Source organism: Procambarus clarkii, chromosome 67 (genome assembly GCF_040958095.1).
Source record: "Procambarus clarkii isolate CNS0578487 chromosome 67, FALCON_Pclarkii_2.0, whole genome shotgun sequence".
Taxonomy (NCBI): domain Eukaryota; kingdom Metazoa; phylum Arthropoda; class Malacostraca; order Decapoda; family Cambaridae; genus Procambarus; species Procambarus clarkii.
In genome coordinates, this window is record NC_091216.1 from 15,293,405 (window position 1) to 15,321,103 (window position 27,699).

The following is a 27,699-nucleotide window of genomic DNA, read 5'->3' on the forward strand; positions in this document are numbered from 1 at the left end:
TTTTTGGTTCTATGATTGTTAAAAATGTGCTTCCTGATCACAGGATAAATAATAAAAAAAAATTGTAGGCGACATATTTTGGCTGCAATAGGGCAAGGAAGTCTGGCAAAACTAAGGTGCTGACAGAGTAAGCGTCCCGCAACAGTTTCCTCCACCCCAGCTGTCAGGCGGAAGTTGCCATAAAGATATTATTACCTAATTATTTCAATGTCTGATTTTTTGCTTAGCTTTTTGCAATAGTAATATTCAATAGTGTGCAAAGTGATATATTTATATAATAAAACGTGTGAACCATCGTTATACTCAAAAGCATGGTGTGCATATTAGTGATTCAATTATTATGTTCATAAAACAAACTAATAGTATTGCTGTTATTATACTACACAAACACAAATATATTTTTTTTTGTGCCAACATGAAGCCTACCATCTGCTGGGTATAACTGCAGTACCTTTTCACGTAACAATACTAGACCATTCAAGTTATGTCAGCCTGTAAACCAGCTGAATACTCATGGGCTAAGGTAATACAATAAGGCTTAACCCTTAAACTGCGCAACGCGCCTGCAGGCTCACGTCTGGTTTGCGCAACGCGCCTCCGGGTATTTGTATTTTTCACGTTCCATTCAAAACTCCCGCGGCTACATGTGGTTCACATCAGCTTCCTCAGGGCTCTTGTAAACAGACGCCATCTTTAAAAAAAATCGTGGTCCACATTGCCGGGTGTCAGAGCCTCAGTAGTGTGTGAGCAACCAAGGCTGGCGCTCGCAGCATGAGCGCACAGGACTGCTGTTCAGCATGTGACCACAGCATCGCCTAATAATCTCAAAATATATATATAACTTGTATTATTTAGCTATGATAGTGTTATATTAGAGCCTGAGTGTGATAATGACTGGGTACAATGTTCAAATATCAGTGATTCAATGCTGTTCACGATGTTCACAGCGCTAGCCACAGCACCACAGCATTATTTCGTTCATCTAGGAATCTTCAAATGATTTCTTAGGTTCCTTTTTAAAATAAACGTGTGGTCAATTATTCATTTACAGGAATTAGTGACCAGGATTGTGATAATAGCAGGATTGTGGTTATAATTAGCGTTGTGAGTAGTATTGTGGAAGGAGGAATTTTGATGAGGGAGAGAGGGCGAGAATTGAGGTAGCCTCATTGTGTGTGTGTGGCTGCCACTCTTGTTTTGCTCACCATACTAGCTTAGTGGTTCGCTATGGGCAACACATATGTACATGGGTATATATAGTGTGTGTATATAGTGTAAGAACAGCAACAGAAGAATGTTGAGAGGAGCTATTTTGGTGAGGGAGGTGACGTAATCGTAGCATCGTCTGCTGTGTGATTTTTCATGCAGTGTATGGTGGCCACTGTACTGTTTGGACACACTACCGGCTTACTTGCATAGTTCTGGTAAATAAAACATGCAGATAGGTATATAGAACATGTGTAATAAGAACTATAGCAATATGGTGGGAGGAGCAATGTTGGTGAGTAAGACGTTGGAGTGAGGGAGACTGGCTGGGTGTGGCTGCTCTCACTCGAGGTGTTCTGAATGTGTTCATGGCCAAATGCTCCTATTGGCCCATATGCGGCAACTGCTATTGGCCCATATGAGGCAGCTGCTATTGGCCCATACGAGGCAGCTGCTATTGGCCCATACGCGGCAGCTGCTATTGGCCCATACGAGGCAGCTGCTATTGGCCCATACGAGGCAGCTGCTATTGGCCCATACGAGGCAGCTGCTATTGGCCCATACGAGGCAGCTGCTATTGGCCCATACGAGGCAGCTGCTATTGGCCCATACGAGGCAGCTGCTATTGGCCCATACGAGGCAGCTGCTATTGGCCCATACGAGGCAGCTGCTATTGGCCCATACGGGGCAGCTGCAATTGGCCCATACAAGGCAGCTGCTATTAGCCCATACGAGGCAGCTGCTATTGGCCCATACGAGGCAGCTGCTATTGGCCCATACGAGGCAGCTGCTATTGGCCCATACGGGGCAGTAGCTATTGGCCCATACGAGGCAGCTGCTATTGGCCCATACGAGGCAGCTGCTATTGGCCCATACGAGGCAGCTGATATTGGCCCATACGAGGCAGCTGCTATTGGCCCATACGAGGCAGCTGCTATTGGCCCATACGAGGCAGCTGATATTGGCCCATATGAGGCAGCTGCTATTGGCCCATATGAGGCAGCTACTATTGGCCCATACGAAACAGCTGCTACGCAATGTTCTGAATGTGTTGATGGTAAATGTATATAGTGTGTGACAGTGTATAGTGTGTAAATATATTGTATATATACACAAATTAGCATGATACATAGTAAATATGTGCTGCATATGTGTACACAAGTTTCATGTTATGAACACAGTGTCTACGGACAGTACGGATGTTGTACTGCGATATTATAGTGTACGTGTTCATTATACATTGGATTGGCACATAAAAACAATGAAAATGTATTTGGAAAGGTGCGCAAAAAATGAACGAAAATATATTCGCGGCAACTCGCGCACCCCGCCCCGAGCGCCCCACCGCCCCCCCGAGAGCTTATGGCACGGGCGCACGGGGAATGATGACGTCACGCCCCAACTTCCGGACCCCATAGCAGCCAAAGTAAGTACAATTTCGACTTTTTTTTTTTTTACATACCCATACTGAGGGAAGGGTTTTTGACACTTTAAAAAGAAAAAATAATTTTTTCCAGAGAATTTATTTCCTGCGCATTCTGGGGGTGTCACATTTGGAGGCAACACAGGTAAGGGGTTAACAGCCCAAACCCTGTGATTAGCTTCTAGTTACAAAGCAGCTTCTTGCTCCTCTACTACTACTAACATGCTTCTTGCTTTCATACCTCCACTTACTGAAGTCAAAGCGATATTCTCTCAATAAAATATGCATGACTTTTCAAGTCTAAATTTTTCTTAGACAAATGTCCTAGTCTAATTGGTGTCTCATTAAACTTTGTGTGTAGTGAATATAAAGCGAGCAACACAACACACTGCTACTTTTAAGAAAAAATCAAGATAGTTTTGCCTACAGTGATAATGTGGAAGGAACGGCAAAGACAAGAGCGAGACCAAATACAGAAAAAGTACCAGGATGGCTGCTCATGGAAAAATCAAAATGAACATCACTGAACCGAGCTTGTACAATGAGAGCAGGCTAAGGGACTTTAATATTAAACAATTACATTTAGCACATAAAAGTATGCAGGGGGAGTTACCAGTGAGCGAGCACCCATTGACACACCTGCACACAAATGTGTATACTCATTTCCAGTTTGATAACATCAATTTTCATGCCACATTATTCATTTTGGTATCAAATTGTTTGCAATAGAATTCCCTACAGGGGTATGTGCATACAAGGTCAAGAAGCCCAGCGTGCCACCCACAGCAAACCCGAAATTCGGCCGAGTGTTTCCCGTGAGTGAGCACACATCTGCACACCAACACTTATACTAAAATGTGTATACTGTTTTCAGTTTTCTCATGTCAATTTTTCGTGTTACATTGTTCATTTTGATATCAAATTGTTCGCAATAGAATTCTCTAAAGGAATATATGCATATAAAGTAAAAAAAACCAGCAAACCCATAAATCGGATGAGCGTTACCCATGAGCAATCACCCAGCCGCACACCACCACTAAAATGTGGATGCTCTGTTCAGTTTTCTCACCTCAATTTTAGTGCTACATCGTTCATTCTTGTATCAAATTGTTCACAATCTAAATATGCGCATTGTAAAACTACTGTAGTCCCATAATGATCGGGTAAAAAATTGAATTTTTAACAAATATTTTAATTTTAGACACCACATGCATTCCCACCGGACATCAAATCCATCCCCGGAGGATGAAAGTGTTAAACTCCAAATTTAACACTCAATCCTTTAAACAATTCCACAGGAGCCATGGTGAGGGTTCAGACCTATATGCTGGGTGTTCCCAGGTGGGGCTCTAGTCAACTGCACCACGACATGGTCAAATGAATTGCAACCTGGGTTACTATTGACCTTCTGACAATGTCGTGGTGCAATCGACTAAATTACACCTGGGAACACCCAGCACATAGGTTCGAACCCTCATGAAGGCTCCTGTGGATTTCTTCATTGATATAGTGTGATTTCTCTGTGGAATCAATCCCTTAATACTGTAGCGTAATTAAGTAAAGTAAATTAATTAAGTAAAATGTAATTAAGTAAAATGAATCAACAATGTCTGGAAGTCATATTGCCTGACCTGTACATCCACCACTAGTGGATGAACAGAACAGATCAGTCCACCACTAGTGTGGACTGATGCATCATCTACCTCAGTACAACAGCATATGAAATGTTAGTTTATCTACTTTTTTAACAGGCACAGCCATCAAATAGCACACAAAATTTGATCACTTACCATGTGCATTTTGAGTGTGATCGTGTGCATGGTCATGTTTCCAGCGCTTATAAGGTTTCCAAGCTGCATCTGTAATGGACATGGACAGAGCAGGGTACTGGACAGGAAACTCGGAGACAGAAACAAGTCGAGCAATACCTCCACCCCCACCACCGTTCTTCACAACAAAGTTTCCTCCAGTACCAGTCAGCCCACTAGTACCACCTCCAGTTCCACTACTACTGTTCCCATCTTGGTAGACTGCAATTACATACATGACCTGAAACAGACATAACATGACCTATGTATAATTATTTTCCAGTTTCCTTGTTGTATGGGTGATGAGGCACCAGCCCATTTAAAAAATAGACCAAAAGCATGTAAGAGCATCAGAGATTAAAAACAGCACTTGGCCTGGTCAGACTTGGCCATGGAGATACTAATCCTTGGACTCTTTCAACAGGTAGGTAGCCCATTATGTAATTCACACTATACAGTATCTCGGATAAACTACCTCCATCACGCTACAGTACTTGTCCATAGTAACACCCCACCTCTTCACAAGACCAAGTATCAAGTGCTCCTTCCATATCAATATCCACACAGTACAAAGTATCAAGTGCTCCTTCCATATCAATATCCACACAGTACAGACTTAATGCCATTCTCACAAACCACGGCCATCTAGTCTAGTCCCTTACATTCCTTGTGTCCCTCCTTCCTAACACACAATGTCCGCTAATCAACTCCTCCTCCACTGAAATTCACCGTTATTCTCACCTCACTAGTTGAACATCACATTCATTCACCATATCCAAACCATCTTGGTACACTCTCCACAAACTTGTAATTCACCACATTTTACACTCCAAATCTTTCCATGATATTTTAATTCCTCACTTCTCCTTAGATTATCCATTTTTATACCAAACCCTAAGAGAATATAAAGTAAAGGAATGATTTTGATAACCAAAAGATGATTTCAGCCAAAAACCATTAAAGAAAAAGTCAACAAGTGTCAACTTTATACTGGACTGAACGGCAAAATCCTCATTTCATTCAGATATCCAATTCACGATGCAATGCAAATTAACCATTAATAAAATAATTAAAAACTCTAATTGGAAAATATAAAATTTTGCTTGATAAAGGAAAATTGCTGTATAGTATTACTAAAGATTCAGCCAAAGATAATCTGCTCTGAAAAAGGCTCACTGCAACTTACTTTAATACACACACAAAAAACATACCCGTCTGAAGATATCGGAGAGCAAAAGGAAATTGGCCGAGGGATCCATAGCTGCCTTAAATGTGAGGGGGCTCTGTGGAGGGTCTTGTGCAGCTGGGACAAAGCGTAGAGTTTGATGACATATCCAAGATTCGCATGACCAAACACGTAATTCTGAATTGTTGCATGCCCCTGTTACTGCGTATTTCCAAAACTGTACACTGAAAATGGGAATGATAATATTTACTTGCTTTTGGTGAATATGAAAATTTTCATTCATTATGGAACCCACATTTTTATTCAAAAAGATAAAAAGATTAGTCAGACTTGTACACGAAGTCATTCTCACCAAATGCCAAGGGTTAATAATGCAAATGTGCATTGATTTACCATAATAAGTTAAGAGATTAAATCTACAGCAATTAACCCTTAAACGGCGCAAAACATACAGTGGTACCTCGGAATGCGATTGTCCCTTTATGCGAGGTTTTCGGAAGGCGAGCAGTATTTACTCCAAAAATTTGTCTCAGAAGGCGAGGGTTACTTCGGGACGCGAGTTTGTTGATACGCGTACAGGCCGACCTAGCCTGTACGCCCCTCTGCACCGCCGCCCCTCAGTTTACCATTGTCTCGCGCTCAGTGACTACCCCCACATCAATTCTTCTCGCGGATTTTCAGTGTTTTGTTGGATTTTTGGTGATTAGTCTATACAATTTGTTATTATATATCTCACCATGGGTCCCAAGAAAGCCAGTGGTAAGGATAAAGGCTTTAGAAAGCTCATGTGAGGATGACAATAGAGGAGAAACAAGAGATCATTCGGAAGCATGAGAACGGTACACGTGTTGTTGAACTTTGTAGGCAGTACAACAAAGCCACATCAACAATATGCACTATACTTAAGAAGAAAAATAAGATTATGGGTGCTAAAGTGGCAAAAGGAGTAAGAACATTAATGGCACAAAGACCACAAATACTTGAAGAAGTGGAAAAGTTGTTATTAATTTGGATACACGACAAGGAGTTGAGGGGTGATAGTGTTTCGGAGGCCATTATTTGTGAGAAAGCCAGGGTGTTGCACGAAGACCTTCTAAAGAAGACCCCTGCAACGAGTGATGCAGATAAGAAAGAGTTTAAGGCAAGCAGGGGCTGGTTTGAAAAATTTAGAAAGAGAAGTGGTATCCATAGTGTTACAAGGCATGGGGAGGCAGCCAGCTCAGACAAACCAGCCGCTGGACGATTTATTGAAGAATTTAAAGAGTTTGCAGAGGCTGAGGGATACCTACCGCAACAAGTGTTTAATTGTGACGAAACAGGACTGTTTTGGAAAAGAATGCCTAAGAGGACATACATTACCAAGGAGGAAAAATCCTTGCCTGGACACAAGCCTATGAAAGATAGGTTTACGCTTGTGCTGTGTGGAAATGTGAGTGGCGATTTGAAAATTAAACCCTTGCTAGTGTATCATTCTGAAAATCCAAGGGTTTTCAAACAGTATAATGTGCAGAAAACCCATTTGTGTGTGATGTGGAAGTCTAATAAAAAAGCATGGGTGACTAGGCTTATTTTTTCGGAGTGGGTGAATGAAGTGCTGTGCCCTGCCATAGAAAAATATCTGCAGGAGAAACAATTGCCAATCAAAGCCGTGCTTTTCCTTGACAATGCTCCTGCTCATCCTCCAGGCTTGGAAGATGATTTGTTGCCTAGATACAATAAATTCCTCACAGTTAAATTCCTTCCTCCTAACACCACTCCTCTAATTCAGCCTATGGACCAGAAAATCATAGCGAATTTTAAGAAACTGTATGAAAGGGCACTTTTCCGGAAATGTTTTGAAGTGACTGAAGCCACAAACCTCACCCTCAAAGAGTTCTGGAGAGAGCATTTTAACATTTGTAGTACTTTAAAACTCGTTGACAAAGCCTGGCAAGAAGTGACTCAAAGAACCCTGATCTCTGGCTGGAGAAAATTGTGGCCTGAAGGTGTGAGAGAACTAGACTTTGAGGGGTTTGAGCCTATAAATGATGCGCCTATTGTTGAGGAAATTGTTAGTCTAGGCCAGCAAATGGGCTTGGAATTGGATGGTGATGATGTGGAGGAGTTGGTGGAAGAACACAACGAAGAACTGACCACCGAAGAACTCCTAGCCCTTCAACAGGAACAGCAAGCCAACGCAGCAGCGAATGATTCTGCAGTGGAGGAGGAGGTGGCAACAGCACCAGCGAATGTCCCTTCTGCAGTAATTAAGAAGGTGTGTCAGATGTGGGAAGAGATTCAAACAACTATTGAACAGACTCACCCAGAGAAAGCTGTAGTAGGCCGTTGTCTTAATCTTTTCAATGACAATGTGATGCCTTACTACAGAGACAGCTTGCGAAGAAGGGAAAAGCAAGCTTCCATGGACAGATTTGTGGTGAGGAAATCGAGCAGTGAGCCTCAACCAGGACCTAGTGGCACTCAGGTAAAACGTCCCAGGGAGAGCACACCAGAAAGGTCCTCACTGCCTGATGTGATTATGGAAGGGGACTCCCCTTCCAAACAGTAACTCCTCTCCTCCTCCCCCCTCCTCACCATCTTCCATACGCCTACAGCACTCGACAGTAAGGTAAGTAATAACTGGAACATAGTTTTGTAGGTTTATTTAGATGAATTAGGTAAATTAGGTATAAAAATTTAGTTTGATGTGGGGTTTTTGGGGTAGTCAGGAACGGATTAATTCATTTCCCTATATTTCTTATGGGGAAATTAACTTCGGAATGCAAGTTTTCGGAATGCGAGGCATCTCCAGGAACGGATTAAACTCGTATTCTGAGGTATGCCTGTACATATATGATAGGACATGACATCAGTTTTTAAAACTTGCACAAACGCTTTCCAATTTTTTGTGCATAATCAATTCGGCAACTCCTCCAACTTTGTCACTTGATCACCAACATAAATTGAAAAAACAAGAAAATCAAAAATAATTTTAAAACTGAATATTGAAAACTTCAGATTTTCATATCAGATTACAAAATATAAACTATCACCAATTGTTCATTTGGTGTTATTATGCTCTCAGAATAGCATATGGTCTTCATTTTCATCAAATTAGAATATAGGTTTTCATGTATATAGGAGTACCTCGGTTTAAGAATTTAATCCAATCCTGGAGACAGCTCGTAACCCGAAAATTCATAAACCGAAGCTAATTTACCCATAAGAAATAATTAGAAATGAATTAATCCGTTCCTGACTACCTAAAAACTTCACTTCAAACTAAATTTTATACATACTTCAATACACTACAAATGTATGTTCAAGTTATTCTTTACTTACCCTTGCTGATGACTCCTGTTGGCGTATGGAAGATGGTGAGGAGGGGGGGAGGAGGAACGGTGTTACTGTTTGGAAGGGAAGTCCCCTTCCATTATAACATAAGGCAGTAAAGATTTTTCTGGAGTGCGCACTCTGGCACATTTTGCCTGCATACCACTAGGTCCTGGTTGTGGCTCACTGTTTGATTTTCTCACAATGAAACGATCCATTGAAGATTGTTTTTCCCTTCTTTGCAACACTTGTCTGTAGTAAGACATCACATTGTCATTTAAAAGGTCAATGAAACGGCCTGCTACAGCTTTATCTGGGCAAGTTTTTTCAACAAAACTTAGCAGTTCTTCCCATACTTCACACATTTTTCTTGATGAGGAAGAGACATCCTCCACTGCCTCTACTCACATCTATTTTCTTAGGTTGAACCTTACCACTGGCTTTCTTGGGACTCATGGCGAGATACATAACTTTTCTGGGGGGACCCCCTTCGGCTCCCCAGAGCTTACTAGGCTGATACGCTAATGTCAGACTTTGGCATCAGTCATGTGTATGGAGTTCTATGGGCCTACCGGGGACCACGAGCCAGAACCTAGCCCCCTCAGAAAAGGCAAGGGGAGCAATGGCCTATAGAAACCCTCATGTGGTTGGAAGCATTCTATGTCTGCCATCGACCGGGTCAGGCACCCAGAAAGGTAAGCATCCCAAAACAAACCCCTATTCTCCTGAAAATATTGCTACCAAAAGCTGAACATGTGGATAGAACTCCCCTAAACGAAACGAGCAAACGATCATGATGTCACACATCACCGCGCCACTGTTTGCGCAGCTCCCCCCTCCCCGGGAGGGGGAAGCGGGAGCCCCAGACCTCACACGCCAGGCGTGTGACCAGGTGATAGTGTGACCAGGTGCAACCCGTTCTCGCAAATTTAATAAGTCAATATTGACTTATTAAATATGTGCATAGGTGACATACTTAACATAATAGATACCCTTAAAAAGATTCATAGAAAACACCGACCTTACCTAACCTACTTAGTATGTTAAGATAAGCATCTTATTGCTTCGTAATTACAATTATTACCTAACCTATAATAGGTATAGGTTAAGTAATAATTGTAATTACGAAGCAATAAGATGCTTATCTTAAGATACTAACAAGGTTAGGTAAGGTCGGTGTTTTCTATGAATCTTTTTAAGGGTATCTATTATGTTTAGTATATCACCTATGCACGTAGTTAATAAGTCAATATTGACTTTACGAATTTGCGAGAACGGGTTGCCAGGTGATAGTGTTAGGCATAAGATGACTGTTCCTGAAACAACCAAGAGAGAAAGGACAAGACCACCCTAACAGACAACGAACTAACACGACGAAGACGCAAAAAAGAAACAGAAGGACCGCCAGGAAACTTTATACTGCCGCTGAGAAGAAGCCCTCAGGTGGGACACCAACAAAGAGGCCACCTGATCACCATAGAGATGATGATAGACTCGAGTCAAAAAACCCATACGCAAAGACTTGAGAAGATCGAACCAGCCATGTGACGTACCGGCCCGATCTGCTGAAAGAGGCGGAGCCACGGGAAAACCTTTGGGTTCGGAGCAAGCAGCGCCTGAAACCAAGGCTGGGCCAGCCACCAAGGGGCCAGAAGGACAACTCTCCCCTGGTAAGTCTCCAAGTGAGTCAGGACCTGGAGTAACAGCCAAATCGGGGTAAAGAGGAACAGGAACCCCCACCTCGACCAGCCTAGCCGAAAGGCATCGACCCCAACGGCCTCATGATCAGGGAAGGGCACCCCGCATACACGGGAAGACGCCGCGACCACACCGACACGAAGAGGTCCACTTCGGGGCGCCCGAACATCTGGCAAAGCCAACAGAAGGAATCGTCGACGACCATCCACTCCGTGGAGAGGGGAACGAAGCGCGACAGGCCGTCGGCCATGACGTTGGACACTCCCTATACGTGAACCGCCAGAAGAGCCAAACCCAGAGAACTCGGCAGATGAGTCACCCGAAGCGACCAACCCCAAAGAGACAAGGACCGCATCGAACGCAGTTCAGGCAATGAACCACCAGAGAGCAGTCCGAATGGAACCGAATCGCCGATCCGGGGGCGACCCGAGTCCTCCAAAGAGCAAACCACATTGCTGCGAACTCCTGCACCGTGCTGTTAGCTCAACAGAAGGACGGATCCCAACTCCCCTGGCTGGCCTGGTGAGCACTGGTCACAAAGCCCCAGCCGAGAGAAAACTCATTCATGTACACATCGAGCGAGGGCTCGGGTAGGTGCCAAGGCACTGAACCCCGAAAAACCCAAAGAGGAAGCTGGCGAAAGCAGCAGCCGATGCAAGGCCACTCAGCGATCGAGAGAGAGAGGCGGAAGGGGTGACCCCGAAGGAACCAAAAACAGCCAACGAAGCCAAACCCGACCCGGCGGGTAGACTACCATCGCGAAGTTCAGGCTCCCGCACAGCCCCTTGAGCAACCGCTGGGTGACCCGAGGGCCCACCAGAAACAGATGAAGGCGGGACCGCAGTCACAGGAGAAACTCTGGAGGGAGAGTCAAGGAGGTGGTCCGAGAGTCCCAAACGAGACCCAGCCAAGTTCGAACCCGAGAGGGGACCAGATGGGACTTCCTCCAGTTCACAAAGAATCCGAACCCGGCGAGCTGGGAAAGAACCAAATCCCTGGCTAGCAAGTAAGCCGATGGGCTGGAAGCCCAAACCAGCAAGTCATCGAGGTAGGCCAACACCCGAACACCTAAGAGACGCAAACGGGCTACCACTACCCGCGTAAGGCGCGTGAACACGCGAGGTGCCAGGTTCAACCCGAACGGGAGACAACGAAAGTGGTAACTCAGATGCCCCACAACAAAACCGAGCCAGTCCCTGAACCGCGGATGAATCGGGACATGCCAATAAGCGTCCCGGAGGACCAGGGACACCATCCAAGTGCCCGGTTCCAAGAGGAGCCGAACCTGAGACAACGTAGTCATCCAAAAGGAGGGGCAATGAACCCACAGGTTCAGACGGGACAAGTCCAGAATGAACCGCAGGTCCGCGCAGTCCCGTTTCGGGACTGGAAACTGACGGGAAACCCACCTGAGGGATGACGTTGTTTCGACGACGCCCAAGCGAACCCACTCCAAGATTACCTGACAGAGTGCAGGGGAAGAAACCTGCCCTGCCAGCCCCGACCCAACGCCACCGCAGGCCGACCGAAACGACCCGAAATGCCCACGAATCGTGGGACCAGGCGTCCCACGATTCGAAACGAAACCTAGAACCTACGAAATCCAGAACCCCGCACAGAGCGAACACTGCGCCGACCAGATGAGAGCAGGTCCAAAGCAGGAGCCAAACCCGAACCTGACACCAGAGGAATCCCGAGCCCTGGCACGACCCTTCCGGGAAGACCCACCCCGGGACCCTCGGAAAACCAATAAGACCGACATCGGACGACAAGCCGACGACGCAGCCTGAATAAACTGTGCCACGGCTGACTCCTCAAACAGAAGAGGACAAAAAGGCGAAGACCGCCTAAGAGCCAGAGCCCAAGCAGATTCCACAGAGGAACCCAGCACCGCCTGCCGACACAAAAGACGGGAAGCGTAAAACAGGGAAACCGCATCCCGCAAAATCGGCGTGAAATGTGGGACATTTGGGGCTTGACTCTATTTATTTAAATATTAATGTAATGAAAATCAATTACGAAGGACCACCCGCTTTTATAGTAAAGAGGGAAACTAATAAAATGTGATCATTAGAAAATTCCTAGATGAACCAGTAACTATGGATAAAATACTAGAGAATATAATCACTTACAGAATTAATGGGCTGTATATAATTTAACTGAATCAAAGCCTCAAACACCTACATTGGGGGGTTATTACTAGAACTTCATATATGTCTAGGAACTAGTGTGGTTCGTGCACCAGTTCATTATGCAATAATCTAATCCTATGACCAATTATAGAATCAATAAAACAATCACCAATAAGAACATAGATTATGAACATGAGAAATTAATGATTATAATAAACACATGTTAATCCAGAAAACAGTGATCCGCAAGAATAATTTACTACAGATAATGTAATTTAAGGAATACGGAAAAGAGTCTTAGCTTGAAGACGTTTTCCAAGACATCGGTTATGACTCATCCTCGGAATCTCCTGAACTCATCATGGAACACTGGGAGATGATTAACACGGGAAATGACAGCTCGGGGAATTCTTCACACACGCTGTAAATCAAAATATATTCAGTAGCAACATATTAGGCTGCTAAATATCTATGTTCAAGAAATTAAATTAGAGAATGGAGACAGATAATAACCTGTGGTTTTTTATAGTCGCTCGGCGTAACGACAAGCTACCCAGCTATAACCTATCCTAAATGATGCATCAAACAGGAATAAGGGTACTTAGCTAATAGGGCACTGTGTAAGTTAAGGCTTGCCGAAGCTCGCGTCCTAGATTCTGGCGTCGTAGTAACGAACACGTGGTGTCGAGCCTAGCCTAGATGTTGACGCGCTTCTCTGGCCGGTCACGTTGGGCTACACGGAACAAATTAACAGGTTCCGGGCTGAACGTCAAGTTAATTCTCGTTGACAGTTCAGCACAGCGTATTCAGTGACACTGACACCAGCTAAGTTGCTATATTCTGCAACTATTCACACCTCAGTGGCGACTTTCCTCTCCCGCTCTCGGTGGCGTCCACCCGGGCGGCTTGGGTAATGGCGTCTCTCTGCCCCGCTCCGCGTCCCGCATTTTATACACAAATTATTTACTACGAATAATATCATTTCTCGCAGTTGCGATTGAAATGCTCGGATAAGGACGGGTTTATTATTCAGAGGAGTTAAATATTATTATCTACTCGTTTTACGATGGTAAACAAGCAATGGAGATGAATTAAAGTCTCTCCAGGGCATTCACGCGTGACGTTAAATTTATTACCAGATAACAGTTATAACTATAAACGCTCTATTTGGCATTAGTTGGGGATCAGTTTATCTGTAAATAATTATCACACAGAACACCGTTGTTTTATAGAGAATCAAACTCAATTCTCAGACACACTGGATATAGATGTGTTTATTATAATGGAATCTGACGCAATACTGGCGTCTGGTGACGTAAGAATTCTAGCCTTATTGTACAGATGTAATTATTAGTACATGTGAACTCTACGTTTGGTTAATTTTAATTACTACAATGATTAGTAGATTTAGTAATAATTAATAATAATACAACAGTGTTGTATTATCGTTGGAAATTTCCAACATGAAAAGCTTCAACAAGGCAGCCGACAAACGCGCTGCCGAGGACAAAGCGCCGGACCCCGGGATGGACCCAAGCGTCCTCACATCCTCCACGAGCCAATCTGAGGACAGCTCCAGGAGGGAAAAGAACCGCAAGGCCGAAGCCAAAAGGCCTTGGGCGCGCAAGTCCTCCGCTATGAGTGCCGCCGAAAGGGTGGGAACCTGCACATGGAGCTGAACAACACCCACATCGTGGGGAAGGGCAGGGGCAAACAAGCACTCATTCAGGTACTCAAGCTCGCCCCCCAGGAAAACCTGAAGCACCGTGGAAGTTTCCCGCCACTCCAGCGTGCGAGAACGACAGAAGGAATGCCAGGAATCCAGAACAAACAAGGGGCAGTCCGCTAGCCAGGAAGACTCCGGAACCTCGTAATGGAGCCAGAAAGGGAACAAAGTACCAAACCTGAACTCGGCCGGATCCATTTCCGAGGCATAATCTGGGTCACGCAGGAGTTAAGCCTGCACCACACCAGGTTGGATGCTATAAGCCGAAACCTCCGGAAAGACGGAACAGACGTACCCGGGGAACATGGAACCGAACCCGGGGAGGGGTCGACACACAATCTAACTCGTACGCAGAGGGGGGAAAAGAAAACCCCACACCTTGTAACAATAAGCCCCGCTCAGAGGGAAGAAAAACCCAGGCGTGGTCCAGCGGGGCCCAAGGGTCCCCGCTGGACCCGCTGGACGGGTTTCCCGTCGGTCGGGGCTGGCAGGGCAGGTTTCTTCCCCTGCACTCTGTCAGGTCATCTTGGAGTGGGTTCACTTGGGCATCGTCAAAACGACGTCATCCCTCAGGTGGGTTTCCCGTCGGTTTCCAGTCCCGTTTCTGCGGTTCATTCTGGACTTGTCCCGTCTGAACCCGTGGGGTTCATTGCCCCTCCTTTTGGATGACTACGTTGTCTCAGGTTCGGCTCCTCTTGGAACTGGGCACTTGGATAGTGTCCCTGGACCTCCGGGACGCTTATTGGCATGTCCCGATTCATCCACAGTCCAGCGGGGCCCAAGGGGTCAAGTCAGCCCCTTCCTAGCCTCAAGGTCCTTCACCACAGCACCCGAGGCCGAGTCCTCTCCCCAAGCTTCGACCCCAAAAGACAAGGATGGAGCAGCCGTAGAAGCCGGAAGAAAGGGGGCCCACTGGTCAGACCCAGAAGCTTCGGCCGGGAGACAAGACTCGAATGCCTCTGGCCCCCCCCCCCCCCGGAAGGGGCATCCCCCGAAGCTGCCGAGTCTCGAGATCATGTAACCCCTGCTCCGAAACCCTCAGATGTTTCGGGGCCGGAAGCAGGGGGGGGGGGGGACCAGAATGAACAGTAGGGGAAGGACCAGAACGAACAGTAGGGAAAGGACAAGGAGGTGCGGACTGAACCAGGATCGAAGCGACCCCCATCCCCAAGTCCGGGTCACGAAAAGCAAAGCGGGGCAGTCCCGGGGCATCCAGGTGAGCAACCAACTGAGCGCATTGCAACAGACGAAACCTAGCTTGCAACGCACGCGCCGCCTGTACCAGAATAGAATCATCAGAGGATTGGGTAAATCAAGCAAGCAGCAACACTCACAGGACTCAGGGTCGAATGTATCACTGACCCAACAGGCAGTGTGGCAGAGGCAAAACCAATGATGGTCACCCTGAGACAAGGGGACCGAGCAACCCTCAAACTCGCACAGCGTGCGGGGTCTCTGGGGTCATATCCATCGGACCCACGCGCCCCCTAGGGGATTCCCAGGGTCCTGAGCATTTACTTTAAGAGGACTCACGCCCAGGTAGTCCCAGGCAGGGTGCTGCTAACCAGCGCCCAAAACTACCAAGCAAACTTCTATAGCTGTAACCCAGGGTCGTGTACAGTCATGGGGATCTAGCAGGGGGCGCCACCGAGGAGAACCGTGGAAGGGCGATCACCAGAGGAATAATAGGGCAGAACCCCCCACCAGGCAAAAACAAAAAGAAAAACAAAACCCCCGCAAGAGGACAGTGAACCCAAAGGAACAGAGCCGGCCGCTATGTCGGGAATACAAAGCTGTGCAGCACTCTGCGCCCCTCCCAGTGCAAACTGCCTCTTACCTGCAGGTAACAAGGGAGAACAGAACACCCAAGAGCCCAACAGGCGACCAAAGAACCGGAAAGGTAAAACGGACCAGCAGAGGCAGATCCCGAGGAGCCTGTGGAAGGTGGCCCCAAGCCCCAAGGGCAGTACTTACAGGCCACCTAGGGAAGGCAGCCCTAGGCGCATGCAGCCCGAGTACTGAAGATAACTCCTGGCTCTCGCACAAACAAAAACAAACACCACACGCGAAGCACAGTGTTATAGCGACACTAAAACCAGAGCACACGACCTTCGCCTATAGCATCAGCCTCAAGAACTGAGGTGTAGGTAGCCGGCATGAAGGGTCTGGGGCTCCCCCTTCCCCCTCCCAGAGAGGGGAAAGCTGCCCAGTCAGCAGCGCAGCAACGTGTGATGTCACACTAGTTTGCTTATTTTCAGTTGGGGAGTTCTATCCACTAGTTCGGCTTTTGGTAGCAATTTTAACCAGAATAGGGGTTTGTTTTGAGGAGCTTGCCTTTCTGGGTGCGTGTTCCGGTCGATGGCAGACAGAGAATGCTTCCAACCACACGGGGATTTCTATAGGCCATTGCTCCCCTTGCCGCTCTGAGGGGGCCCGGTTCTGGCCGTGATCCCCGGTAGGCCTAAGAACTCCATACACATGACTGATGCCAAAGTCTGACATTAGCATATCAGCCTGGGAAAGCTCCGGGGAGCCGACGAGGCTCCCCCTGTCCCGGCTCGATGGTATGTTTGGGGGTTTGGCCTCTTTCTAAAATGATTCCATGCTTGTCTCTTTTGATCTCTGGCCTTCTCGCAATTTGTTGAACCAACCCTGTTTCCTAGGTCTGCATGTCAGTTTTGGTATGAATGTTTGTGTGCCTTCATCGTATATTTTGCAAAATATGGCATACATCTCATTTACTTCCTTACCTAGCAACAAGTCTGTCCAATTATACCCATGACAAATATTTCTAAGTTCCCCATAGTGTCCTCTCTTGAAATCGAGTTTAACAACTGTTTCAATGTCCCCATTGTCTACTAGATTATATCGCAAAACATAATGACCAAGAGGACGTGATCACTCTTTTTACAAGGGAGGAAGGTACTGGATGTGACATACCTCTTCGACTCACTCACTCACTCTATCTCTCTCTCACTCATACGGTGAGTGGGAAAAGGTGCAAACACGCTACTAAGTGGCTCCCAGAACTGAAGGGCAAGAGCTACGAGGAGAGGTTAGAGGCATTAAATATGCCAAAACTAGAAGACTGAAGAAAAAGAGGTGATATGATCACTACATACAAAATAGTAACAGGAATTGATAAAATCGATAGGGAAGATTTCCTGAGACCTGGAACTTTAAGAACAAGAGGTCATAGATATAAACTAGCTAAACACAGATGCCGAAGAAATATAAGAAAATTCACTTTCGCAAACAGAGTGGTAGACGGTTGGAACAAGTTAGGGGAGAAGGTGGTGGAGGCCAAGACCGTCAGTAGTTTCAAAGAGTTATATGACAAAGAGTGCTGGGAAGACGGGACACCACGAGCGTAGCTCTCATCCTGTAACTACACTTAGGTAATTACACTTAGATAATTACAAGGCCGGCTCAGCCGTAGAAGCCGGATAGAATGAGGGCCCACTGGTCAGACCCAGAGGCTTCGGCCAGGGGAGGAGACTCGAACGCCTCTGTCGCCACACTGGAAGGGGCATTCCTCGAGGCTGCCCGAGTCTCGAGACCAACTAACCCCTGCCCCGACTCCAAAACACTCAAGACGTTTCGGGGCCGGAAGCAGGGGAGGGGATCCAGAACGAACAACAGGAGAGGAAGGACCAGTAGGTGCGGACTGAACCAGTCGAAGCAACCCCCACCCCCAAGTCCGGGTCCCAATAAGCAAAAGGGGCAGCCGCAGGACATCCGGGTGAACAACTAACCTTAGCGCATTGCAACAACCGAAACCTAGAATGCAACGCCTGTGCAGCCTGTACCCGAAGATCATCATCATCCATATTCTGGGTAAATTGAGTTACCAGCAAGCAACAATACTCAGAGGACTCTGGGTCGAAAGTGTCACCGACCCAACAGGCTGCATGACGGAGGCAGAAACAGTGAGGGTAGCCCTGAGACAAGGAACCAAACAACCCTCAAACTCGCACGAAGTGAGGGGGGACCCCGGGGTGACGTCCATCAGACCCACGCGTCCCCTAGGGGATTCCCAGGGTCCTGAGCGTTTACTTGAAGAGGAATCGTGCTCAGGTAAACCCAGACAGGGTACTGCTAACTGGCGCCCATAACTACCAAACAAACTGTCTAAAGCTGAACCCCAGGGACGTGTACACTCACTGGGATCAAGCAGGGGGCACCACCAAGTATCAGGGTGAGGCCAAACACCAGCGGCAAATAGGGCAGAACCCCCCACCAAGGCAAAAACAAAAATAAAACCCCGCAAAGGACAACGTACCCCAAGGAACAGAGCCGGCTGCTGTGATAGGTGACAACTAGATGCACAGCACCCTGCGCCCCTACCAGTGCGAAAACTGGCTCTTACCCTAAGGTTAACTAGGGTAGACAAAACCCCCAAGTACCCAAAGAGCGGCCGAGAAAGTGATCAGTAAAACGGACACACAGAGGCAGACCCCGAGGAACTTGTGGACGGTAACCCCAAGCTCCAAGGGCAGTACTTACAAGGCTCCCAGGGAAGGGAACCCTAGGCGCATGCAGCCCGAGTACCGAGTTTTCTCATGCCCCTTGCAAAGTACATCAAGTTTTGATATTTTAATCCTTTCAAGAGATACCAGAGAGTAAACAATTTTGAGTCTGAAATGTATCTCGGCATTTGACATAAAATATTGGAAAATGGTATTTACTCCCAAAAATATTACATTTACAATCACTTTTTTGTTAACATACTCAACCTCATTTGTTAAATAAATAATCCATGCCTCTAATTACCAATGTCCAGTCAGAACATGACATACAACAAGTGCGTATCTTACTCTGGGGTGTGGTGCTTATGGTTGTCAAGAAAGAAGAGGGCAGAGAGAGGTTTCCCATCATGTGGGTTCCACTGGTGTAAACAACGGGGTGATTTCTCTTCATCTGCCAGGTATACCTAGAAAAGACATGCAAAATCAGATCTTTGTTTAAAATAACATCTAATGGATCTTCTTGAATTTACAATTTGTAATTAAAATTGACTGCAATAATAGTAAGGTAATTTAACACATTGAGCACCATGTAAAAATAGGTAAATATCCTCCGCAAACCATTTTTTTCTGTTATCACGCATTGTGTCAATTTTGTTTAAATCATTAGCATCATTTTATTACCAATTGTACTTTTGGTAATTTCTCTCTCTCTTTAGTATGTCCCACTAGAAATCGGCAAGTTATTACAACAAAAACCCAACGTTGAATGTAATGAAACACTTTTCTGGGCGAGTCCCGGAGGCTCCCCGGAGCTATCCAGGCAGAATGGATATGTATAACTCTCTGACATCAGTCAATATGCATAGAGTTCTTGCCTACCAGGGACCATGAGCCAGAACCTGGCCCCTTCATGAGAGGCACAAGGAGCAATGCTCTATAGAAACCCCCGTGTGGTTGGGAGCATTTTATGTCTGCCATTGACCGGATCTGGCACCCTGAGATTGGCGCCCCAAAACCAACCCCTATTCTGGTTAAACTATTGCTACCGAAAGCAGAACGAGTGGACAGAACGCCGCAAATGAAAATTAGCAAACAAGCATGGTATTATCATGTCGCTGTGCTGCGCAACCCCCCCCCCCTCCCTTCCCGGGGTAGCTGGCTGGCAGGCAGGAATGGATATTCCCTCCCTCTCTGCCAGCCAGCCTGCCAGCCTGCCTGCCTGCCTGCCTGCCAGCCTGCCTGCCTGCCTGCCTGCCTGCCTGCCTGCCTGCCTGCCTGCCTGCCTGCCTTCCTTGAGGCAGCTTTTATACATTATGGGATGGGTGCCGAGGTGAGTCACGTGACCTTTAGAGTGTGTTTGGGGGGGGGGGGGGGAGGTGTGTCAGTGGAGGGACCGGCTGACTCTGGTAAGCCTAACCACCCTCAACCCGTTAGCCAGATTTGTTTCTTAAATATACATCATATAAATTTTTGGTTACAGGTTTTGTTTAGTAATATTATTAGGATAATATAAAGTTATAAAAATACTTATTTCATGAATGCTTTATTGTATTAGATGGAGATTCTCTGGCAATCACCTAAGTTAGCCACTTTGGGGGGAGGGAGGGCAGCAGCAGTGAGGGTGTACTCACATAGTTGTACTCATTTAGTTGTCCTTGCAGGGTTGAGCTCTTGCTCTTTGGTCCTGCCACTCCTGTGGGAAATGTGGATCAGGACTTCTCTAATTGGCGAGTGCAAACAAAATATTGTCGCATTCATGCTATGAACCTGTTGATTTTTTCCCTTAGATTTTTTAATTTTAGTCTCTCCATTTTCCTCCATTTCTCGTTTACGAACTTACACGATAACCGACGGGTCTCGTCCCCAAGGGGTTCGGAAACCAAATGGTGCTCTGTATACACATTAGGTTGCGGTGTGCCAATTGGTGCTCGTTTACGGCTAACTTTAGGCTTTCCTGCAGGAATCACGCCGGGCTTGTGTACATTACTGTATATGCATATACACCTGCAGGGAATTTAATTGCGAACACAATGATACCAAAAGAACGACATAGCACGAGAATTAACCCCTTAACTGCGTTGCCTCCAAATGTGACACCCCCGCAGTGCGCAGGAAATAAATTCTCTGGAAAAAATTCTTTTTTCTTTTTAAAGTATCAAAAACCCTTCCCTCAGTATGGGTATGTAAAAAAAAAGTCGAAATTGTACTTACTTTGGCTGCTATGGGGTCCGGAAGTTGGGGCGTGACGTCATCATTCCCCGTGCGCTCGTGCCGTAAGCTCTCGGGGGCGGTGGGGCGCTCGGGGCGGGGCGCGTGAGTTGCCGCGAATATATTTTCGTTCATTTTTTGCGCACCTTTCCAAATACATTTTCATTGTTTTTATGTGCCAATCCAATGTATAATGAACACGTACACTATAATATCGCAGTACAACATCCGTACTGTCCGTAGACACTGTGTTACGTGCATGAAACTTGTGTACACATATGCAGCACATATTTACTATGTATCATGCTAATTTGTGTATATATACAATCTATTTACACACTATACACTGTCACGCACTATATACATTCACTATCAACACATTCAGAACACCGTGTAGCAGCTGCTTCGTATGGGCCAATAGCAGCTGCCTCGTATGGGCCAATAGCAGCTGCCTCGTATGGGCCAATAGCAGCTGCCTCGTATGGGCTAATAGCAGCTACCTCGTATGGGCCAATAGCAGCTGCCTCGTATGGGCCAATAGCAGCTGTCTCGTATGGGCCAATAGCAGCTGCCTCGTATGGGCCAACAGCAGCTGCCTCGTATGGGCCAACAGCAGCTGCCTCGTATGGGCCAACAGCAGCTGCCTCGTATGGGCAACAGCAGCTGCCTCGTATGGGCCAATAGCAGCTGCCTCGTATGGGCCAATAGCAGCTGCCTCGTATGGGCCAATAGCAGCTGCCTCGTATGGGCCAATAGGAGCATTTGGCCATGAACACATTCAGAACACCTCGAGTGAGAGCAGCCACACCCAGCCTGTCTCCCTCACTCCAACATCTTACTCGCCAACATTGCTCCTCCCACCATATTGTTATAGTTCTTATTACACATGTTCTATATACCTATCTACATGTTTTATTTACCAGAACTATGCAAGTAAGCCGGTATTGTGTCCAAACAGTACAGTGGCCACCATACACTGCATGAAAAATCACACAGCAGACGACGCTACGATTACGTCACCTCCCTCACCAAAATAGCTCCTCTCAACATTCTTCTGTTGCTGTTCTTACACTATATACACACACTATATATACCCATGTACATATGTGTTGCCCATAGCGAACCACTAAGCTAGTATGGTGAGCAAAACATTGTGTGTGTGGCAGCCACACACACAATGAGGCTACCTCAATTCTCGCCCTCCCTCCCTCATCAAAATTCCTCCTTCCACAATACTACGCACAACGCTAATTATAACCACATTCCTGCTATTATCACAATCCTGGTCACTAATTCCTGTAAATGAATAATTGACCACACGTTTATTTTGAAAAGGAACCTAAGAAATCATTTGAAGATTCCTAGATGAACGAAATAATGCTGTGGTGCTGTGGCTAGCGCTGTGAACATCGTGAACAGCATTGAATTACTGATATTTGAACATTGTACCCAGTCATTATCACACTCAGGCTCTAATATAACACTATCATAGCTAAATAATACAAGTTATATATATATTTTGACATTATTAGGCGATGCTGTGGTCACATGCTGAACAGCAGTGCTGTGCGCTCATGCTGCGAGCGCCAGCCTTGGTTGCTCACACACTACTGAGGCCCCCACACCCGGGAATGTGGACCACGATTTTTTTTAAAGATGGCGTCTGTTTACAAGAGCCCTGAGGAAGCTGATGTGAACCCCATGTAGCCGCGGGAGTTTTGAATGGAACGTGAAAAATACAAATACCCGGAGGCGCGTTGCGCAAACCAGACGTGAGCCTGCAGGCGCGTTGCGCAGTTTAAGGGTTAAGGTGAGAAAACTGAAACGAGTAAACACATTTTACTAATTTTGTGCGCTCATGGGTAAATTTTGCCGACTTTAGGCTTTGCTGTGCTGGGAGTCATGCCAGACTTTTAGACATTATATGCATATACACCTGTAGGGAATTCTATTGCAAACATAATGATACCAAAACGAACGACGTAGCACGAGAATTAAGGTGAGAAAACTGAAACAAGTATACACATTTCAGTGTCGCTGCGCGCTTCCCCGCACGCTTGATTGCACGCCGAGGGTGTGACCTCTAAGTTGGCGGCGCACATGCCCGGCGCGCGATAGTGTTAAGACAAGCAAGCAGTGAATCACAACCAGGACCTAGTGGTATGCAGGTAAAACGTGCCAGAGAGTGCACACCAGAAAAGTCCTCACTACATGATGTTATAATGGCAGGGGGACTTCCCTTCCAAACGGTAACACATCTCCTCCCCCTTCCTCACCATCTTCCATATGCCAACAGGAGTCATCAGCAAAGGTAAGTAATAATTTGAACACACCTTTGTAGTGAAGATTTGGGTTAATTAGGTATAAAATTTACATTGAAGTGAAGTTTTTAGGGAGTCAGGAACGGATTAATTCATTTCCCATTATTTCTTATGGGAAAAATAGCTTCGGTTTACAAACCCTTTCCAGAAACTAATTAAAGTCGTAAACTGAGGTACCCCTGTGCAGGCATCCCCACCTCGCCCAGTACTGCCTGAAGGCATCGACCCTGGTTGATACCTGGTTGATGGGGTTCTGGGAGTTCTTCTACTCCCCAAGCCCGGCCTGAGGCCAGGCTCGACTTGTGAGAGTTTGGTCCACCAGGCTGTTGCTTGGAGCGGCCCGCAGGGCCACGTACCCACAACAGCCCGGCTGATCTGGAACTTCTCTTAGAAAACCGTCCAGTTTTCTCTTGAAGATGTCCACGGTTGTTCCGGCAATATTTCTTATAGTCGCTGGGAGGACGTTGAACAACCGCGGACCTCTGATGTTTATACAGTGCTCTCTGATTTTTCGTCACTGGGGTAACAAAATTTGGGTACGCCAGATCGAAGCCGTCGAAAAAAGCAAAACGACTTTGATCTGGCGTACTTTATACTACTACCCGATGGCCTCACAGTCAGAGAAGGGTGCCACGTATACCGGGAGACGCCTCGACCACGCCGATGCACTTCCTGAGGCCCAAATGTCCAGCAGAGCCAACGGAAAAGTCGGCGTCAACCGTCAATTCCATGGACAGGGAAATGAACCGGGACATGCTGTCCACCAGGACACTAGACACCCCCCAAATGTGAACCCCCAGGAGAGCCAAACCCCAAGAACTCGGCAGGCAAGCTGGCTGGCATGCCAAGTCACCCGAAGCGACCAGCCCCAAAGAGCCAAGGACCGCGTCGACCCCCCCATGGTTCAGGCAATGAACCACCAGGGAACAGTCCGAATGGAGTCGTACCATCGATTCGTGAGAGATCCAAAGCCCCAGAGCAACATCCACAAAACCGTGAACTCCCGCACCATGCTGTGAGCCCGTCAGAGGGACGGAACCCACCGCCCCTGGCCAGCCTGGTGAGCACTGATCACAAAGCCCCAGCCAAGAGACGAAGCGTCCATGAACACATTGAGCGAGGGCTTGGGTAGGCGCCAAGGCACTGAACCTCGAAAAACCCATAGAGAAAGCTGGTGACGCAGCAACCAATGCAAGGCCCCCCGGAGCCCGAACCCAATTGTTGAGAGAGAGGTAGTAGGAACTTCCCCAAAGGAACCAGAACAGCTGACGAAGCCACACCTGACTCAGAGGGTACACCATCATGGCAAAGTTCAGGCTCCCACACAAACCCTTGAGCAACCGCCGCGTTACCTGGGAGCCCAAAACATCCAAGCAAAAGAGGTAAGAGTCCGACACGAGTGCATAAATCACACTGGCAAATACGGTAAAACTAACTCGGAAAGAGGGGATGAAAAACCCTCCCTTACAGCTACAATTCCTGCCAAGAAGACACAAGGGCCCAAACAGGGGCAAAAGGAGCCCACACACACACACACAAACACACATACACCAAACTGACTTCTCCCAAGCCCCGGGGCTGAGCCCTCTTCCAGGCCCACCACCCTTGAAGAAAAGGCGGCATTTGGGAGGGGGGGGGGGGGGAGTCTGCTGCATTGACCCAGAAGCCTCGGTGGGAAAATCAGACCCGACCATCTCTGCACCCGAATCGGAAGAGGCAGCCCCCAAAGCCACCCCGAGCTAAACCCCACCCTGACTCTGAAACCCTCAGACATTCAGGAGCCGGAAGCAGGAGGGAAAAAAGTAGCCTTCCTTCCACGCCCACCTGGGAAGGAAGCAGGGACGTAGAAGGAACCACGGTCGAAGCGACCAACACCCCCAAATCCTGGTTCCCAAAACCAAAGCAGGGGCAGCTCCAGGGCCTCCAACTGAGAAACCAACCTGGCCAGTTCCAGTAAGGAGAATCGAGCATGAAATGTAGCCACTCACTGATCCTTCAGATCAACAGACTAGGATTGAGTAAAGTGAAATACAAGCGGGGAATAAGGCCTGTAAGACTTCGGGTCAGTGGTGTCCGCGACCCAACAGGCAGCATGATGGAGGCAGTACGGATGATCGTTTCCCTGAGGCAGGGGCAACGAACAACCTTCGACTTCGCAAAAGATGAGAGCAGGCTCAGAAGAAGTAGCTATTGTATGAGCGAGCCTATAGGGGTTTTTCCATGGCTTGTAGGGTGAATTAGCCTTATGGGAAGCTCAGGCACTGGGGCTAGCTAACCCGGTAGAACTGTCAGGTACTAGGCAAACTGATCACCAGTAGCAGCTATGAAACCTTGGGGGGGAGGTGGGGGGGGGTACTACCAACACAATCTAGGCTTGCCTAATTTTAAGCTAAGCAGACCTCCATCTAAACAAGCAAGAACTACAGTGAATGAAAAGAAAGTGAGAACAAAACCCCCCAAAGACAGACAACAAACTGGCAGTCGTTAAATATCGGCTGCTGCGTTGAAGTAAAGCTAGCTGCGCCAGCCACAGTGTGCCCTACCCAGCCAATAATACTCCCTTACCCGGGGCAAGATGGAAAGCCCTAGACCCCCGACATACCCCACGGGCGAAGACAACATCAAGCAATGAAAGCCTCAAACGGAGTGATTCCTGAACATCCCAGGGAAGATAACCCTGACACGCAAGGGCCGAACTCACGGAGAACCTAGGGAAGGTCACCCTAGGCACATGCTGCTTCTGTACACTAAGACACCTGGCCACCACACCAACACACAGGACACCTGACCATCACACCACCTGGAACAGTCATACAGGTCAAAAATCCAGAACAGGAACTTGAGGCCAGAGGTGACTGAAATGACCACCAGCACATCAGTTAAAGAACTGAAGTGGTGGGCTTCAGCTCCGTCGAGCCAGCTCCCCATGCCGGCGAGTGCTATGCCGGTGTCAGTGCTGGTGAGTGGGGAGGAGAGGGAGGGGGGCCTCTCTTCAAGGATCAAATTTCAAGTTAAAGGATCAAGGATCAAATTTCCAGGATCGTTTTATATTTTGATAATGAATAAATGTGTCTTAAAGATTTACGGGCTATTCATGCCCGTGCCACCTCCTGGTTGGCTTAAACTAAATTAATCAATCAGTCTTAAAGATAACACAGTCGTTAGATAATGTATGACATCAGGGGTGGGTTATGTATACTGGGTAAGATGATGTGTGCTTCCTTCATAACTGCTGATGTATCATAAGTTTGTGATAACACTGTGATAACTCTGCTTGCTTTCAATATTTTATTATTAGCAATTATTTCCCAGTATGCTCGTCTGGCTCCCTAGCCTATGCCCCTTGGTCTCCCATTCTTAGTACGGCCGTATTGGACACAGGGCACTTTCTCGATACATTTAAAAATAAAAACTACCCACTTCACAATGTGAAAATGCACAACTATAGTCTACCCACTTCAAGACTCCGTACCAATATAGAAGCATCAAGAGGAAGTATAGGCCAATAGGCCCTTTGCAGTTACTTCCATTCTCCCTTTTCACTTATCCAATTTATACCCATTTAACCGTGTTCTGTCATGTGTTGGTCAAAAGTTTGTTCACCTCATCCAAAACTGTTTCAACATATCACCTCACAATAATGCGAGTATATAAAACAAGCTCTTTAGCGTTAGAATTAGTAAAACTCTTAAGTGTTTTCAGGTTACAGTTGTGTGTGTGTAATTACCTAAGTGTAGTTACAGGATGAGAGCTACGCTCGTGGTGTCCCGTCTTCCCAGCACTCTGTCACATAACGCTTTGAAACTACTGACGGTCTTGGCCTCCACCACCTTCTCACTTAACTTGTTCCAACCGTCTACCACTCTGTTTGCGAAGGTGAATTTTCTTATATTTCTTCGGCATCTGTGTTTAGCTAGTTTAAATCTATGACCTCTTGTTCTTGAAGTTCCAGGTCTCAGGAAATCTTCCCTGTCGATTTTATCAATTCCTGTTACTATTTTGTATGTAGTGATCATATCACCTCTTTTTCTTCTGTCTTCTAGTTTTGGCATGTTTAATGCTTCCAACCTCTCCTCGTAGCTCTTGCCCTTCAGTTCTGGGAGCCACTTCGTAGCATGTCTTTGCACCTTTTCCAGTTTGTTGATGTGCTTCTTAAGATATGGGCACCACACAACAGCTGCATATTCTAGCTTTGGCCTAACAAAAGTCA

At 46.8% G+C, this 27,699-nt stretch overlaps 1 protein-coding gene across 1 annotated transcript in view; it reads right to left on the bottom strand.

The window, feature by feature from the left end:
* The window catches only part of Ge-1 (Enhancer of mRNA-decapping protein 4 homolog Ge-1), a 327,116-nt gene that overhangs the window by 254,334 nt on the left and 45,083 nt on the right, over positions 1–27,699 (bottom strand). The window contains 3 exon segments of the mRNA XM_045757261.2: positions 4,420–4,678; positions 5,649–5,847; positions 19,309–19,424. Of these exon segments, the coding sequence (XP_045613217.2) occupies positions 4,420–4,678; positions 5,649–5,847; positions 19,309–19,424 (574 nt within the window).